The 18,262-nt window shown below is 53.3% G+C and overlaps 1 protein-coding gene across 7 annotated transcripts in view; it reads left to right on the top strand.

Moving 5' to 3' along the window:
- The window catches only part of PPP6R2 (protein phosphatase 6 regulatory subunit 2), a 63,441-nt gene that overhangs the window by 34,419 nt on the left and 10,760 nt on the right, over nucleotides 1–18,262 (top strand). For 6 of the 7 annotated variants that reach the window (XM_042247959.1, XM_060414320.1, XM_060414319.1 and 3 more), the window contains 7 exons: nucleotides 1,443–1,629; nucleotides 7,333–7,470; nucleotides 8,358–8,423; nucleotides 9,683–9,795; nucleotides 10,102–10,215; nucleotides 11,166–11,292; nucleotides 12,142–12,294. In XM_042247959.1, the coding sequence (XP_042103893.1) occupies nucleotides 1,443–1,629; nucleotides 7,333–7,470; nucleotides 8,358–8,423; nucleotides 9,683–9,795; nucleotides 10,102–10,215; nucleotides 11,166–11,292; nucleotides 12,142–12,294 (898 nt within the window). Of the gene's footprint in view, nucleotides 1–1,442; nucleotides 1,630–2,300; nucleotides 2,508–7,332; nucleotides 7,471–8,357; nucleotides 8,424–9,682; nucleotides 9,796–10,101; nucleotides 10,216–11,165; nucleotides 11,293–12,141; nucleotides 12,295–18,262 lie in introns of those variants that run through there. The other variant, XM_060414322.1, reaches the window with a different exon arrangement.

Raw genomic sequence — 18,262 nt, forward strand, 5'->3', positions numbered from 1 at the left:
AGTCTTTCCGAGCATCAAGGCCTTTTCCAGTGAGTCAGCTCTTCGCATCAGGTGACCAAAGTATTGGAGCTTCATCGTCAGTCCCTCAAATGAATATTCAGGATTGATATCCTTTATGATTCACTGGTTTGATGTCCTTGGTCTCCAGGAACTCTCTAGAGTCTTCTCAAGCACCGTAGTTTGAAGGCATCATCTGGGGCCCCCGTGGGGCCTCTGCCCCCTGGGCTGACAGGAGCACCTGCCCCACAGCCACGCTGATGGCCCTGCTCCCGCCCCTTCTGCACCTGGATGGCCGTGCGCGCCATCAGCTGTTTCCTCTGGAGCCTCTTAACCCCAGACCCCTCTAGCTGACCCACAGTGAGCACCTTAGTTTGGGGCCCTCTGGGTGGCTTCCGGGAGCTGAAGGTCACTGCGGCTGACCTTGATCCAGGGCTGACCGTGTGCCAGGCTCTGCTCTGCTTTATGCACAGCCTTGGGGAGTGGGCTCTCAGCCCCCATGTTTGGCTGTGGCAGCTCAGGCTCGGAGAGACTCAGTCACATGTCTGAGGCTACACAGCAGGTCCCGCGCCTCGTGTGGCTTCAGGCTTTATCACTGTACTGCGTGGCGGCGGGCTCTGGGTGCTGCAGGGCGTTGGGTAGGCCTGTCCAGGGCCCGTGTCTGTGAGAGGGTCAGGCAGGGAGCACAGTGGTATGAGGTGATACATGCTGGGATCAGGACTGTGTTGTGTCCGATCATTTTTATCAAAGGAATAATACATTTTAACAGACATTGATATTTGTAGGGAAGTAGCCAATTAGCCAAAATGGCGGTGGTCAGGCTCTCTCACCCCAGCCCTGTCCCCCAGGTTTTGTAAACTCACGGTTGTGTAGCAGCTGAGGTCACTGACTGCACACGCACGGCACGATGTACCCACTCAGCCATGGGCCGCTTGTATTCTGTAAACATACATGAGCTCCACCTGAAAAGCCCTGGCCTCCGGGTTACGGCTACGTCAAGGCTGCATTACGACTGTCCGCTGGGTCACCAGCAAGAGAAGAGACCGCCGTGTGTCTGCTGCTACGGCCATGCCCGTCAGGAAGGAGTAAATGTGTCTGCCATTCCTGCGGCCCCTTGAGCTTTCCTCCAGCTTCCCCGTTCACGCTTTGCCTACCCTGGGTTCAGCGAACAGTGTGGACAGCAAGATAGCCGGCCTAGTCCACAGTGAGCTGCAGTGAGACAGCATTTCTGAATACTCACCGGCATACCACGCGCCCTGGCGCTGCATCCTAGGCTGCGACGCGGGGCCTCTTCAGTCTGGGAGCAGGCCGGGTCTGTGCTGGTCGGCGTGTGGGGGTGAGCAGGGTGCGGAGAGGGAAGGACGACCAAGCGAAGGCTGTTGGGCAGCTTCCTGAGCAGCGGAGAGGCCCAGTTCACACCCAGCTGCTGCTCTGTGCCCCTGCAGATACCCGAACACAGCCTGCGAGCTGCTGACATGCGACGTGCCACAAATCAACGACAGGCTGGGAGGTGATGAGACTTTGCTGAACGTCCTTTACAACTTCCTGGACCGTGAGCCGCCCCTCAACCCTCTGCTCGCCAGTTTCTTCAGCAAGACCATTGGTAATCTCATTGCAAGAAAAACTGAACAGGTAATCATCTGCCCAGCCTGCGCGATTTGGGAGGGAGGCTTGGCTGATGCCGAGCATGCGCGTGGAGGTGGGTTCGGACTGCTCTGAGGGACTCGCCAGGAGCCGCACGGCTGCTGCTGTGGGAGCTGGGGTGGGTGAAGAAGCTGTCTTCCCGAGAGAGGGCCGCTGGCCTGCCCTGGACGAGCAGCGCTTGCGCCCTTCCCTCTAGTGCACAGGGCCCCAGGCGAGGCCGGCCTGTCCTCCCACTGACTGCTCCCGCGGTGAGGGCCAGGTCGGGCCTGGGTCATGCTGGGGCCGTCGGGTTCCTGCTGCTGCACCTGTGTGGGTGTCGGGTGTCTGTTTATGCCGTGCCCGTGTGCTCAGTCGTGCCCAGCTCTCTACAGCCCCGTGGACTACAGCCAGCCGCCTCTGTCCGTGGATCTTCCAGGCGGGAATACTGGAGTGGTAGCCATCTCCTTCTCTGGGGAATCTTCCTGACTCAGGGGTGGAATCTGCGTCTCCTGAATTGATGGACGGACTTTTTACCACTTGGGGATCACTTCTTTGTGTCTAGGGCACTTATTATTTCAGAACAAATAAAAGGAAGTTCTCTGTCCAATGGATAGGACTCTGTGTTTCCACTGTAGGTGGCGTGGTTGGTGAACTAAGATCCTGTAAACCGCGTGGTGCAGCCAAAAAATAAAAGGAATGCCCAGTTGTAGGTTCCTGCAGAGTGTGGGGTGAGCTCACCTCATGCAGCTGGAGCGCGGTTCTTCTGGGAGCGACGTGGGCGCCTGCCCCACACCACCCTGGCCCACTTTGGCGCCATGCACTGCACCTGTCTTGGAACGGCCACGCGGTGTGCAGGCGCCCGTACCCAGCGCCCGCTCCAGGAGCCGGTGTGTTGCTCTTTCATCTCCTGCCCCGGCTCACCATCCCCAGTGGGAGTTTCAGAACGAACCCCAGACAGCATGTCGGTTCTGTAAGCACTGCAGTGTGGGTCTCTGAAGCACGGGGACTTCTTTCTCCTGGTGGCACGTCAGGTGGGCAGCGTGGGTGGCTGAAGCGAAGGTGCTTGAGGGCTTGCAGTCCCAGGAGCAGCGCACGGCCCCTGCTGCTGCCCTTGCTCTCCAGCCTCGCTGTGGTCACCCGGCTCACTGCAGCCTCTGCAGCAGTTGCAGACAGCGGCGTTGTGGCTTTAAGTCACATCACTTGGCTGACTACTGCGGATGAGCACCTTTTTATACATTAACCGGCCATTTGGATATTTTTTGTGTGAGATCTCTTGCCCATTTTCTTTCAGCCTCTCTGTTTTCTTTTCGTTTGTAGGAATTGTCTATTTTGTGGATACAAGTCCTCTGAATTTTTTCGGCTGTGCCACATAGCTTACCATATTTTACTCCCCGACCGGAGATTGAACCTACGCCCTTGGCAGTGGAATCTCGAGCTCGAACTGCCGGGCTGCCAGGGACTTCTCCCTTTGTTGATTTTGTGTTGCAAACATCGTTTCCTACTCTGTTTGCTGGTCTTTTTGGGTTTTTCTTTTTTGGTTTTTACTCCCTTAATTGTATTTTTTTAATGAACAGAAGATCTGATTTTCATGTAGTGCAAGTCTTAACTCTAATTATGGTTGGTTTTTCTGTTTGTTTTGTCCATTAATCTTTTATCTACTTCAAAATCATAAAGATACTCTGTATTATTTTTTAGAAGCTTTGTTGTTTTCAATTCAGTTCAGTCGCTCAGTCATGTCCGACTCTTTGTGACCCCATGGACCACAACACGCCAGGCCTCCTTGTCCATCACCAACTCCCAGAGTCCACCCAAACCCATGACCAGCGAGTTGGTGATGCCATCCAACCATCTCATCCTCTGTCGTCCCCTTCTCCTGCCCTCAATCTTTCCCAACATCAGGGTCTTTTCAAATGAGTCAGCTCTTTGCATCAGGTGGCCAAAGTTATTGGAGATTCAGCTTCAGCATCAGTCCTTCCAATGAATATTCAGGACTCATCTCCTTTAGGATGGACTGCTTAGATCTCCTTGTAGTCCAAGGGACTGTCAACACCACAGTTCAAAAGCATCAATTCTTCGGCGCTCAGCTTTCTTTGTTGTCCAACTCTCACATCCATACATGACCACAGGAAAAACCATACCTTGACTAGATGGACCTTAGTTGGCAAAGTAATGTCTCTGCTTTTGAATATCCTGTCTTAGGTTGGTTATAACTTTCCTTTCAAGGAGTAAGCGTCTTTTCATTTCATGGCTGCAGTCACCATCTGCAGTGATTTGGGAGCCCAGAAAAATAAAGTCAGCCACTGTTTTTACTGTTTCCCCACCTATTTGCCATGAGATGATGGGACCAGATGCCATGATCTTCGTTTTCTGAATGTTGAGCTTTAAGCCAACTTTTTCACTCTCCTCTTTCACTTTCATCAAGAGGCTCTTTAGTTCTTCTTCACTTTCTGCCATAAGGGTGGTGTCATCTGCATAGCTGAAGTTATTGATAGTTCTCCCGGCAATCTTGATTCCAGCTTGTGCTTCCTCCAGCCCAGCGTTTCTCATGATGTACTCTACATATAAGTTAAATAAGCAGGGTGACAATATACAGCCTTGACGTACTCCTTTTCCTATTTGGAACCAGTCTGTTGTTCCATGTCCAGTTCTAACTGTTGCTTCCTGACCTGCATACAGATTTCTCAAGAGGCAGGTTAGGTGGTCTGGTATTCCCATCTCTTTCGGAATTTTCCACAGTTTATTGTGATCCACACAGTCAAAGACTTTGGCATAGTCAATAAAGCAGAAATAGATGTTTTTCTGGAACTCTCTTGCTTTTTCAGTGATCCAGCAGATGTTGGCAATTTGATCTCTGGTTCCTCTGCCTTTTCTAAAACCAGCTTGAACATCTGGAAGTTCACAGTTCATGTATTGCTGAAGCCTGGCTTGGAGAATTTTGAGCATTACTTTACTAGCGTGTGAGATGAGTGCAATTGTGCAGTAGTCTGAGCATTCTTTGGCATTGCCTTTCTTTGGGATTGGAATGAAAACTGACCTTTTCCAGTCCTGTGGCCACTGCTGAGTTTTCCAGATTTGCTGGCATATTGAGTGCAGCACTTTCACAGCATCATCTTTCAGGATTTGAAATAGCTCAACTGGAATTCCATCACCTCCACTAGCTTTGTTCATAGTGATGCTTTCTAAGGCCCACCTGACTTCACATTCCAGGATGTCTGGCTCTAGGTGAGTGATCACACCATCGTGATTATGTGGGTCATGAAGATCTTTTTATGCAGTTCTTCCGTGTATTCTTGCCACCTCTTCTTAATATCTTCTGCTTCTGTTAGGTCCCTACCATTTCTGTCCTTTATTTTTGCCCATCTTTGCATGAAATGTTCCCTTGAGATCTCTGATTTTCTTGAAGAGATCTCTAGCCTTTCCCATTCTATTGTTTTCCTCTATTTCTTTGCGTTGATCTCTGAGGAAGGCTTTCTTATCTCTTCTTGCTATTCTTTTGGAACTCTGCATTCAGATGGGTATATCTTTCCTTTTCTCCTTTGCTTTCCGCTTCTCTTCTTTTCACAGCTATTTGTAAGGCCTCCCCAGACAGCCATTTTGCTTTTTTGCATTTCTTTCCCATGGGGATTGTCTTGCTCCCTGTCTCCTGTAGTGTCACGAATCTCCGTCCATAGTTCATCAGGCACTCTGTCTATCAGATCTAGTCCCTTAAATCTATTTCTCACTTCCACTGTATAGTCAGTCATAAGGGATTTGATTTAGGTCATACCAGAATGGTCTAGTGGTTTTCTCTACTTTCTTCAATTTGAGTCTGAATTTGGCAGTAAGGAGTTCATGGTCTGAGCCATAGTCAGCTCCCGGTCTTGTTTTTGCTGACTGTATAGAGCTTCTCCATCTTTGGCTGCAAAGAATGTAATCAGTCTGATTTCGGTGTTGACCGTCTGGTGACGTCCATGTGTAGGGTCTTCTCTTGTGTTGTTATATACTCTCTTGTGTTGCCTATAGATTGGGGTTGGCTAATTACTGCCCGCAGGTCAAAACCAACCTGCCACCCGTTTTTGTAAAAAAAAAAAAAATTTCTGAAGCACAGCTGCTCTCATTTATTTACCTATTACCTGTGGCTGCTTCTGTACTGCAGTGAAAAGCTGAGAAGTTGGGGCTTTTTAAATTTCTCCCAGTCACCTCGCTCTCAGGGTATCAGTCTTACAGGTTTTTCGTTATGTTTATTCTTAGGTGCTTTATATTTTCATGTTGTTCTAAACAGTATCTCTTTTATTGAGAAACTTTACTGAGATAATTGTCGATTTTCTGGAACACATTCAACTTGACAATGATACATTATACTTTCTTTCATATTGCCTTTTTTTAAAGAATTTTTTAATCTGTTGTCATCAGTGGGATTGGCGTATAATTTCCTTTAGAAAGAGCTTTCACCGGGAATGGTTGGTTTGGAGTGCTGTGCTGGTTCCAGGCGCACAGCAGAGCAGCGTGCGCGTGCAGGCGTCCACTCGGGCGCTCTCTGCACGGGCCCTTAGAGAGCGCTGAGCAGAGTGCGCCATAGTGGGCCCTTCAGCACTGCCTGTTCCTAGAGTGTCCACAGCGAGCTTTGGAACCGAGCGTCTGTGTCTCCATGCAGTGATATGGGGCATGCTCTCTCCCTTTGTGTCCCCCTGTTTATGCAGGGGGAGTCCTGCGTAAGACTGAGATACGCTTCTTCAAACGTTTGCTAGAGTTCTCTAGTAAAGCCCTTGCAGTCTGGGGTTTTCGGTATGGGGAGGCTTTTAGTTGTGGATTTTGTTTCTTTTGACCCTCTAGAATTCCCCCCCCTTTTTTTTTTTTTTGGCCAGTTTACTTAAGTGTCTTTCTCAGAGAAATCCGTCTTTTCAGGCTTGCAGAGTTGGGCATGAGCTCGTTCCTGGTGTGCTCCTGCGACAGTGTCTGTAGGCGCTCAGGGTGTTCCTGGAGCCATCTCTGCGGCCTCCTGTTTCTCTCTTTTCAAATGCCAGTCCCCCCGCTCCCCATCGCCTCTCTTCCCTCTCTTCCTCCTCCTTCCCTCCCTTCCTCCTCCTTCCTCTGCTCCCCGCTTCACTTCCAGAATGAGGACGGTTGGGACCCCCTGCCTCCCACATGTCCCCATGGCCCTGGTAGAGCCCTGGGTCTGCCTCAGTGCAGGGGCCTGAACTCGCAGGCCCCTTATTTCAGGGGCCAAGGAGGCCTCTGCGTGGGCCCCTCCTGGCCATCTGTGCTCGGCCGGCCGCCAGCCGCCCCTCCACCCTCCTTTTCCAAAACCTCAGTCCTGTGCCTTCTGCCATCCATGGGACCTGTCAGCTTTCCGGGTTTGCGGCTCGTGTCAGGGACCGTCAGCCCTGTCTGCACTGGTCACTCCCTCTGGGGAGACCTGGGGCCGTGCGCACGGAGTGGCCGCTCTGCCCTCCCACTCAGGTGTTTGGGCCCCCTTGGTGCCCAGGCTCAGTGTGGGGGAAACTCTGCCAGCCCAGGGCCCTCGCAGGCTCCCCACTGCCTCCTGGACTTGTCTGTGTTCAGGTCTCTGCCTATCCCTGAGGGCATCTTTCTTACAACTCTTCCCACATCTTTCCATTGTTTCTGCTCAGTGTTGCTGGAAATACATCTTTCTGTGGCAGTTCTCGGGGGAAGACAGTGTTTCCTAGGGTCAGGGCCTGCCCTGCTCGCCTCTCAGGGTCCATCTGGTTGCAGGTGGTTGCGTTCCTGAGGAAGAAGGACAAGTTCATCAGCCTGGTGTTGAAGCACATCGGCACGTCAGCCCTCATGGACCTGCTGCTGCGCCTGGTCAGCTGCGTGGAGCCTGCGGGGCTCCGGCAGGAAGTCCTGCACGTGAGTGTGTGGGCCCTCCTCCCTGTGTGTGCCGTCTGCAGCTTCTCTGCGTGTGGACTAAGTGCCTGGCACAGGGTGGCGGGGGTTGGCGGGGCAGCCCTGAGGTGCCCAGCGCCCAGCTTTCCACCCAGCAGGACCTTCCCTCCTGGCTGGGCCCTCAGAGGTTCTCATGGCGGCTTGTGTTTGAGGCGGAGTCTGTCCTCTGCACCTTTTCTCTTGTCTTGCCTCGGTCCATTCATGAGCAGAGCAGAAGGGGGCTGCCTTGCTTGCACCTCCCCTCCAGGGGGCTGCTAGGGCTCTGTTGGGCGCCCGTCCTGCGCCCAGGCGCCCGCCCAAGAGGAAGAATTAGCCTTCCGGGCTCCATGGAGAGAGGTCGTGCAGACTGGAGTTGGCCTGCTGTCGGTCCTGCCGCCCGTGCCTGTGTCTGTCCTGACGCTGTTGCAGTGAGGTGCCCCCCACAGCTCCCTGGGCTTCCCAGAAAAGAGAGGGTCCTCAGCCGGGGAGCCCAGGAGATCTGTGCTAGTCACTGTTAGCTGTTGATCGGCAGGTTGTGTTTGTAATTAAAGTAAGGTGAGTAAAGCGTCGAGCCTCCTGGCCAGGCTCCAGCTCCTGGCATCGACAGTCGCCACTCTTAGGCTCATGGCTCACTTCCTTTTGGAGCAGCCGCCCGCCGAGAACGAGCTGTACTGGCCCTCGTGGCTTGGCTAGCACGGCGCGGACGCCAGCGCTGTTAGAAGCTGGCGGAGCCCTGCCCAGGACGCGCGGAGCCTGCTGTGGACAAGGAAGTGTGTGGAGGAGCCAGGCTGCCCTGGAAGGCCCAAGTGTCGCTGGGAGCAGCTGGGCTGTGTGCGGGAGCAGTCACTGACACGCCTCCATTTCCCTTTCAGTGGCTTAATGAAGAGAAGACCATTCAGAGACTCGTGGAGCTGATCCATCCGAGTCAGGATGAAGATGTGAGTAGGGGCTCACAGAGCCACCTTGGGGTGGGAGCCCGGCTCAGGGCGGCCGCGGGCTTTCGCCCGCACTGTCTGAGGGTAGGCCACTCGTCCTCAGATGCAGACTGATGAGTCCTCCTCTTCCTTAATCAGGCACTGACTTCTAGTCGGCTTTTTTCTAAAACATGAAGCATGCATATTATAAAAAACCGGTTTGAATAGGGTTGTGCTAGTTATCTGTGGCTCAGTGACAGGTCACCCCAAACGCTGATTCCCTGTAACAGTATTGTCTCATCTCCGCTTTTACGGGCCAGGGTCACAGGTCCTCTGCCCAGGGTCTCTCACAAGACTGTGACCATCTCAGGACCCGCCCCTGGGGGCTCGGTGGGGCTGAGTGTCTTGAGGGCTGCTGCCTGAGGCTGCCCTCAGCTCCGCCCCCCCCCCGCCCTGCAGGCAGCTCAGAGCTGCTCCTCCGGCCCAGGCACCCCTCTCGGGGACGGCCCTCACTGGCTGCGTCTTGCTCCCAAGGGGGCGTCCAAGGGCGTGAGCCCTGGAGGAAGCCTGTGGGGTGGCCCGCCTTCTCCTGTGGTGTCCCTGAGGGTGTCGGGTGCAGCCCGCGAGGCGTCTTCCGCTCGGGACGGCTGCGCACATTCTCGGTGCTTTGAAGAAGGCGCTGCTGGCTCGCGTCTCGCCTTTGGCTGCTGCCTGGCTGTGCTGCGTGGGGCCGTGTTGCCCACGCGTCTGACCAGGCAGTGGGCAAGGGTTGCTGGGCTCCAGATTGGGGTGAGCGCTGGGCACCGACCGGCCCCTCCGCAGGCCTGGGGCCGCCAGGCTGCTCTCGTTCGCCCTGAAGGAGCCCCAGAGCGCATCCTGCAGCCTGTTCCCTGTGCTGTGCACGCCAGGGCTGGGCATGCGGTGCTGCCTGCCCGGGGCCTCCAGCTGAGTCTTCCTCTGATCCTGCTCACCTGCTCCGTAGCCTCATCCCACACGGTTGGAAAGCACCCCGAGTCAAAGAATCTGCGTTTTCAGAGGCTTCATATTTCCATAGAAAAGCTGAGTGCTTTGTGTTCTCTGTAGCACCTTCCTGTTTCCTTTAGCTCACAGGACTCACCCTGTGTATTAGTAGCCACTTACTGATCTAAAGCAGAGCCCTGGAGCAGGGTCTGCGGGGCGCACTTGCCCACCAAGGCCCAGTGCACACTCTTGAGGGGCGGCCAGGGCTGCACTCCATGGGCAGAGGCTGGCCCTGAGGGCGGCTCGACGTGCCCATCTTGCAGAGGCAGTCCAACGCTTCCCAGACGCTCTGTGACATCGTCCGGCTGGGCAGGGAGCAGGGCAGCCAGCTGCTGGAGGCTCCGCAGCCAGACCCCCTGCTCATGGTGCTGGAGTCGTGAGTGTGGGCTGCAGCGCTGCGGGCCTGGGGCCAGGGGCTGGGGATGCTGCTGCCTCGGATCACTTCTCAGGAGCTCGCCCCTACCCAGGGTTACCTTGATGGGCCTCTTCCGCAGGGGAGGGGTCTCTGGGGGTCTCCTGGCAGGTCCAGGAAGTGTGGGCCCTGGGGCAGCTGTGTCCTGAGGACCGGGGTGCTCGGCCTGAGCCCCAAGTAGGGCCCCTCTGGGGTTTGGGTGCTGCTCCTTTGGTGGAGGTGGGGTCTGTGTGTCTGCCCACCGGGCCGTGACCTCGTCGTGTCCTACAGGCAGGAGTGCGTGGAGCAGCTGCTGAGGAACATGTTTGATGGAGTGCAGACTGAGCTCTGCCTCGTCAGCGGGACGCAGGTTTTACTTACCTTGCTGGAGCCCAGGCGGGCGGGGTGAGTGTCCCCTGAGCGGGAAGAGCTGCCCCTTCAGTGGCCTGAGGCCCAGGGCAGTGCCTGGGGTGTGCGGTCTGCGTCTTTGACATCTTTAGTTACGCAGGTGGTCCTGGGGACCCTTTTCTCATTGAGAGATAGACCCTATGGCAGTGGCCAAGTCTCCTCTGACCTTCGCCATCAGTCCCGTCCCCACCTCAGCCTAGAGGAACCCCGTCTGCAGTGTGCAGTGCTGGCCCACGCGTGCGTCCCTGCAGCGTGTGGGCGCGGGTGTGCGTGTGGCATATGCGCTGCTGGCATCTGACCCCCAGGGAGACTGCGGTCCCCGCGTCTCCTTGCTCTGGAGAGGCTTCACTGCAGCCTGTGCCCTTTTTTTTTTTTTAAAGAAAGAGAAAACCAGAAAATGACAAGAAATTGACTTAATTTCAATGGTGAGATTGTTGGCAGTTTCTCTTTCTCACTCTGATACCCAATACATATTTATTACCTAAAACTAGAATTATGATGTTATCATCGTTTTCTCTGGTTCAGCAAGCAGAATATTGATGTTTTATTTGCACGAGCCCAGGGAGGCCTCGCCTGCAGCACAGGAAGTAGGCCTCTGGTGGAGGCCTCGCCTGCAGCACAGGGACAGTAGGGCCATTGGGCAGAGACGGCCGCTAGCTTTCTTTGGTATTTTTATCCTTTGGTGTATTTAAACACTGGAAACAGTGTTTATATAAAAAGCCATAGGGGTGGTGTGGCCAGTCCTGTCTGTGTCTCGGGTGAGGAGGGGTCAGCAGGAAGGGCTTCAAGGCGGGTGAGGGGGGAGCCGAGCTCATCGGGCTGTGACGCCGCGCCCCGCCGGCTCCCCTCCTGTGCAATCAGCAGCGTCCCCGGAGATGAGCGGACATAGCCGGCAGGGCTGCGGGGTGACGGGGGCGTCCCTGTGTCCAGCCGCTTTTGGTCCACAGGTCAGAGGGCTTGCTGGACTCCTGCTCTCAGGGACTGGACAGGTCGTGCACCATCAGCCCCGGTGTCCTGCATGGCATCGAGCCGCGGCTGAAGGACTTCCACCAGCTTCTGCTCAGCCCGCCCAAGGTAGGTGTCCTGAGCAGAGGCGACCTTGTGGGTGGGGTTGCTGGCAAGGCAAGGACCACATGCGTTGCCCACAATGGCGGACACACTCAAGCCCCATCTGCTGAGTGTCCATCTTCTCTTATGGGAGGCCTGGGAGTAGAGTGGTTCACTGACCCCCAGGTGACTCCTGCCTTCTGATAAGGGGTTGCCCAAGGCCCAGATACACTGTAGGCCTGGCCTCTGTGTGGGGGACACCCGGCCAAGGGTCAGGGTGTCCCCAGGGAGACCCTGAGCAGCTCTGGGCAGCGCTGGGCAGCGCTGGCGCCCCCGAGGAGGCCCACTTCTTCGCCCCCTCAGTCCTTCAGCGTAGCCGGGGAGGGGCTGGGCAGGCGGGCAGGGCGGGTGGGCCGCCCAGGCCCTCCCTGGGTCTCCTGCTCAGCAGTCTGTGCTGCTGCTTCTGTTTGCCAGCCTGCTTGTGGCCTGCTTCCCGCTGGAAAGGAGGGCCTGTGAAAGCAGGGATTCTGGAGCATTCAGCTAATGAAAAGGTGGACTGCGTGCAGGATGACCCTGTCACGAGGCCAGCTTTGTCATCAGGCTCCTCTGCCTTAGGAGCTCAGCTCACACCCCTGTGGCTGGCCGGCGGAGACCAGGGTGCCCCGGGCTCCCGGCAGCAGCAGACCGCCCGGGGCCACTCTGTGAGCCCTGAGGGAAGCGCTGAGGCTCTTCACCTGACCAACTCCCTGTCTCCTCCCGCAGACCACCTTGAGGGCTCCTCCCCGGCTAGGCCACGTCACACAGCAGGGACTCCTGAGCTAAGTGAAGCCCACAGGTGGGCACAGGCTTGAACTGGCGGTGCTTCTCTGTTTGCAGAAAGCAGCCATCCTGACCTCTGTCGGCGTGCTGGAGGAGCCCCTGGGCAACGCGCGCCTGCACAGCGCCCGCCTCGTGGCTGCCCTGCTGCACACAGGCACACCCAGCATCAACCAGGAGCTCTGCCGGCTCGACACCATGGGGCTGCTGCTGGTGAGTGCGCCCGTGGGTGCCTGTCAGGACCGGGGGCCAGGCCGCAGCTCCAGACCAGGCCCGCCTAAGGGAGGCTGCGCAGAGACACGTCCTGCCCCTGGGCCCTGCCCCAGTGTTGGCTCGCACAGGGCTGCCCTGAAAGCAGAGGTGGTGGGGACACAGGCCTTCCCTTTCTCGACTCGCCTCAGAACGCTGTAGCTCTCCAGCCTGAAACAGCCTGAAGAGCCGCTGCTCGCCCTCCCACAAGGAGCCGCCTTGGAACTGGGCCTGAAGGACCGCCTGCCTCAGGCAAAGTCCCTGGGCTTTGCTGTGACCGTGGAGCTCAGACGTGGGTCAGAGGGCGGCTGGGAAAGGCCTCATTTCCGCTCCCCTCCCCCAAAGCAGATTCTCTCCCTCCCACTTTTCATTCGATTCTGGCAGAACATACGCATATAACGTGAGGCGCACCGCTGTGACAGCTGTCACCCGTGTGGCTCAGCGCTCACATTGTGGTACAGCTGTCACCACCATTTCCAGGCCGTGCTCCTCTCCTCAGACTGACCGTCACACGCTCGGTCGTCCTCCCACGCTGCCCAGCCCCGCGCTTCTGCCGCCCGTCTGCGGGTCTCTCTGGCCCTGGCCCGTGTGCCTGGCTCTGCGGCCTGTGTGCTCCTTGCGTGTCTGGCTGCTCTCGCGCAGGGACGTCCGCCCGGGCTGCAGCGCGTGCCACGGCTCCTTCCCTCTCTCATGCCACATGGCGTTTCATTGTGTGGACGTACTGCGTTCTGTGTATCCATTCATACATTGATGGACAATGGGTTGCTTCCACATTTTGGCCATTTTCTAAAAAAAATTTGTATGCTAATTTTTCACTTGGCCATGAGGCGTGACATGTGGGATCTCAGCTCCCTGACCAGGGCTCAGACCTGTGCCCCCTGCACTGGAAGTGTGGAGCCCTGATACCCGGGCTGCCACAGAGGGCCTCGGTGTGGCCGCTGTACACAGTGCTCCAGCTCAGTTGCTCAGTCGTGTCTGACTCTCGGTGACCCCGTGGCCTGCAGCACGCCAGGCCTCCCTGTCCATCACCAACTCCCAGAGTCTGCTCAAACTCGTGTCCGTTCAGTGGGTGATGCCAGCCAACCAGCCATCTCATCCTCTCCCCTTCTCCTCCTGCCTTCAGTCTTTCCCAGCATCAGGGTCTTTTCCAGTGAGTCAGCTCTTCGCATCAGGAGGCCAAAGTATTGGAGCTTCAGCCTCAGCATCAATCCTTGCAATGAATATTCAGGACTGATCTCCTTCAGAATGGACTGGTTGGATCTCCCTGCAGTTCAAGGGACTCTCAAGAGTCGTCTCCAACACCACAGTTCAAAAGCATCGATTCTTCAGCCCTCAGCTTTGTTTATAGTCCAACTCTGACATCCATACATGACCACAGGAAAAACCATAGCCTTGACTAGATGGACTTTTGTTGGGAAAGTAAAGGCTCTGATTTTTAATGTGCTATCTAGGTTGGTCATAAATTTCCTTCCAAGGAGCCAAGCGTCTTTTAATTTCACGGCTGCAGCCACCATCTGCAGTGATTTTGGAGCCAAAAAAAATAGTCTGTCACTGTTTCTACTGTTTCCCCGTCTATTTGCCATGAAGTGATGGGACCAGATGCCATGGTCTTAGTTTTCTTAATGTTGAGCTTTAAGCCAGCTTTTTCACTCTCCTCTTTCACTTTCATCAAGAGGCTCTTTAGTTCTTCTTCACTTTCTGCCATAAGGGTGGTGTCATCTGCATATCTGAGGTTATTGATATTTCTCCTGGCAATCTTGATTCCAGCTTGTGCTTCATCCAGCCCAGCGTTTCTCAAGATATACTCTGCATAAAAGTTAAACAAGCAGGGTGACGATATACAGCCTTCAGTTCAGTTCAGTTAAGTTTAGTCGCTCAGTTGTGTCCGACTCTTTGCGACCCCATGTATCGCAGCACACCAGGCCTCCCTGTCCATCTCCAACTTCCGGAGTTCACGCAGACTCACGTCCATCGAGTCCGTGATGCCATCCAGACATCTCATCCTCTGTCGTCCCCTTCTCCTCCTGCCCCCAATCCCTGCCAGCATCAGGGTCTTTTCCAATGAGTCAACTCTTCTCATGAGGTGGCCAAAGTACTGGAGTTTCAGCTTTAGCATCATTCCTTCCAAAGAAATCCCAGGACTGATCTCCTTCAGAATGGACTGGTTGGATCTCCTTGCAGTCCAAGGGACTCTCAAGAGTCTTCTCCAACACCACAGTTCAAAAGCATCCATTCTTCGGCGCTCAGCCTTCTTCACAGTCCAACTCTCACATCCATACATGACTACTGGAAAAACCATAGCCTTGACCAGATGGACCTTAGTCAGCAAAGTAATGTCTCTGCTTTTGAATATACTATCTAGGTTGCTCATAACTTTTTTTCCAAGGAAAGTAAGCGTCTTTTAATTTCATGGCTGCAGTCACCATCTGCAGTGATTTTGGAGCCCCCAAAAATAAAGTCTGACACTGTTTCCACTGTTTCCCCATCTATTTCCCATGAAGTGATGGGACCAGAGGCCATGATCTTCGTTTTCTGAATGTTGAGCTTTAAGCCAAATTTTTCACTCTCCTCATTCACTTTCATCAAGAGGCTCTTTAGTTCCTCTTCACTTTCTGCCATAAGGGTGGTGTCATCTGCATATCTCAGGTTATTGATATTTCTCCCAGCAATCTTGATTCCAGCTTGTGTTTCTTCCAGCCCAGCGTTTCTCATGATGTACTCTGCATATAAGTTAAATAAGCAGGGTGACAATATACAGCCTTGACGTACTCCTTTTCCTATTTGGAACCAGTCTGTTGTTCCATGTCCAGTTCTAAGTGTTGCTTCCTGACCTGCATACAGATTTCTCAAGACGCAGGTCAGGTGGTCTGGTATTCCCATCTGTTTCAGAGTTTTCCACAGTTTATTGTGGTCCACACAGTCAAAGGCTTTGGCGTAGTCAATAAAACAGATGTTTCTCTGGAACTCTCTTGCTTTTTTGATGATCCAGCGGATGTTGGCAGTGTGATCTCTGGTTCCTCTGCCTTTCCTTTTTTTGTTGTTTTTTAGCTCTCTTCCGAGGTTTATAAGCCCTTTCCTCAAGAAGCTGTCTTTTTGCAGATGCTCGTTGTTGCGAGTTGTGGTGATGGGGACTACCCTAGTTGCAGTGCTCGAGCTGTTCGTTGCGGCGGCTTCTCTCGTTGCGGGGCACAGGCTCCAGGATGTGGGGGCTTCAGTAGCTGCAGCACGTGGACTCAGTAGTTACGGCTCCTGGGCTCTAGACCACAGGCTCAGCAGTTGTGGTGCAGGGACTTAGTTGCTCAGCAGCATGTGGGATCCTCCCAGATCAGGGCTCGAACTCATATCTCCTGCATTGGCAGCTGGATTCTTTACCACTGAGCCGCCAGGGAAGCCCTCCTCTGCCTTTTCTAAAACCAGCTTGAATATCAGGGAGTTCATGGTTCACGTATTGCTGAAGCCTGGCTTGGGGAATTTTGAGTATTACTTTATTAGCATTTGAGATGAGTGCAATTGTGTGATAGTTTGAGCATTCTTTGGCATTGCCTTTCTTTGGAATTGGAATGAAAACTGACCTTTTCCAGTCCTGTGGCCACTGCCGAGTTTTCCAAACTTGCTGGCATATTGAGTGCAGCACTTTCACAGCATCATCTTTCAGGATTTGAAACAGCTCAACTGGAATTCCATCACCTCCACTAGCTTTGATCGTAGTGATGCTTTCTAAGGCCCACTTGACTTCACATTCCAGGATGTCTGGCTCTAGATTAGTGATCACATCATCATGATTATCTGGGTCATTAAGAACTTTTTTGTACAGTTCTTCCGTGTATTCTTCCCACCTCTTCTTAATATCTTCTGCTTCTGTTAGGTCCCTACCATTTCTGTCCTTTATTGAGCCCATCTTTGCATGAAATGTTCCCTTGGTATCTCTAATTTTCTTGCAGAGATCTCTAGTCTTTCCCATTCTGTTGTTTTCCTCTATTTCTTTGCATTGATTGCTGAAGAGGTTTTCTTATCTCTTCTTGCTATTCTTTGGAACTCTGCATTCAGATGCTTATATCTTTCCTTTTCTCCTTTGCTTTTCGCCTCTCTTTTTTTCACAGCTATTTGTAAGTCCTCCTCAGACAGCCATTTTGCTTTTTTGCATTTCTTTCCCATGGGGATGGTCTTGATCCCTGTCTCCTGTACAATGTCATGAACCTCATTCCATAGTTCATCAGGCACTCTATCTATCAGATCTAGGCCCTTAAATCTATTTCTCACTTCCACTGTATAATCATAAGAGATTTGATTTAGGTCATACCTGAATGGTCTAGTGGTTTTCCCTACTTTCTTCAATTTAAGTCTGAGTTTGGCAATAAGGAGTTCATGATCTGAGCCACAGTCAGCTCCTGCTCTTGTTTTTGCTGACTGTATAGAGCTTCTCCATCTTTGGCTGCAAAGAATATAATCAGTCTGATTTCGGTGTTGACCATCTGGTGATGTCCATGTGTAGAGTCTTCTCTTGTGTTGTTGGAAGAGGGTCTTTGCTATGACCAGTGCGTTCTCTTGGCAAAACTCTATTAGTCTTTGCCCTGCTTCATTCTGCATTCCAAGGCCAAATTTGCCTGTTACTCCAGGTGTTTCTTGACTTCCTACTTTTGCATTCCAGTCCCCTATAATGAAAAGGACATCTTTTTTGGGTGTTAGTTCTAAAAGGTCTTGTAGATCTTCATAAAACCATTCAACTTCAGTTTCTTCAGCGTTACTCGTTGGGGCATAGACTTGGATAACTGTGATATTGAATGGTTTGCCTTGGATACGAACAGAGATCATTCTGTCATTTTTGAGATTGCATCCAAGTACTGCATTTCGGACTCTTTTGTTGACCATGATGGCTACTCCATTTCTTCTAAGGGATTCCTGCCCGCAGTAGTAGATATAATGGTCATCTGAGTTAAATTCACCTATTCCAGTCCATTTTAGTTCGCTGATTCCTAGAATGTCGACGTTCACCCTTGCCATCTCCTATTTGACCACTTCCAATTTGCCTTGCTTCATGGACCTGACATTCCAGGTTCCTATGCAGTATTGCTCTTTACAGCATCGGATCTTCTATCAGCAGTCACATCCACAGGTGGGTATTGTTTTTGCTTTGGCTCCATCCCTTCATTCTTTCTGGAGTTACTTCTCCACTGATCTCCAGTAGCATATTGGGCACCTAATGACCTGGGGAGTTCCTCTTTTGGTATCCTATCATTTTGCCTTTTCATACTGTTCATGAAGGTCTCAAGGCAAGAATACTGAAGTGGTTTGCCATTCCTTTCTCCAGTGGACCACATTCTGTCAGACCTCTCCACCATGACCCGCCCGTTTGGGGTTGCCCCGTAGGCATGGCTTGGTTTCATTGAGTTAGACAAGGCTGTGGGCCTAGTGTGATTAGATTGACTAGTTTTCTGTGAGTACGGTTTCAGTGTGTCTGCCCTCTGATGCCCTCTTACGGCACCTACCATCTTACTTGGGTTTCTCTTACCTTGGGCGTGGAGTATCTCTTCACGGCTGCCTCAGCAAGGCACAGCCGATGCTCCTTACCCCAGCCGTGTTGATACATATACAGCCTTGATGTACTCTTTTCCTGTTTGGAACCAGTCTGTTGTTCCATGTCCAGTTCTAACTGTTGCTTCCTGACCTGCATACAGATTTCTCAAGAGGCAGGTCAGGTGGTCTGGTGTTCCCATCTCTCTCAGATTTTTCCAGTTTGTTGTGATCCACAGCAAGGTATGGTCAGCAGCGGCCTGCCGCAGGGGCAGGGGCCCTGGGTGCAGCAGCCCTGGGTGTTCCAGAAGCCCTCTTGGAGGAGGTCTCCCTTAACCCCACCCTAGAGCTGCCAGAGCTCACACAGGACTGGGACACAGACTCTTGGAGGGCACAAGCAGAACCTGGTGCACCAGGACCC

Source organism: Ovis aries, chromosome 3, assembly GCF_016772045.2.
Source record: "Ovis aries strain OAR_USU_Benz2616 breed Rambouillet chromosome 3, ARS-UI_Ramb_v3.0, whole genome shotgun sequence".
Lineage (NCBI taxonomy): Eukaryota > Metazoa > Chordata > Mammalia > Artiodactyla > Bovidae > Ovis > Ovis aries.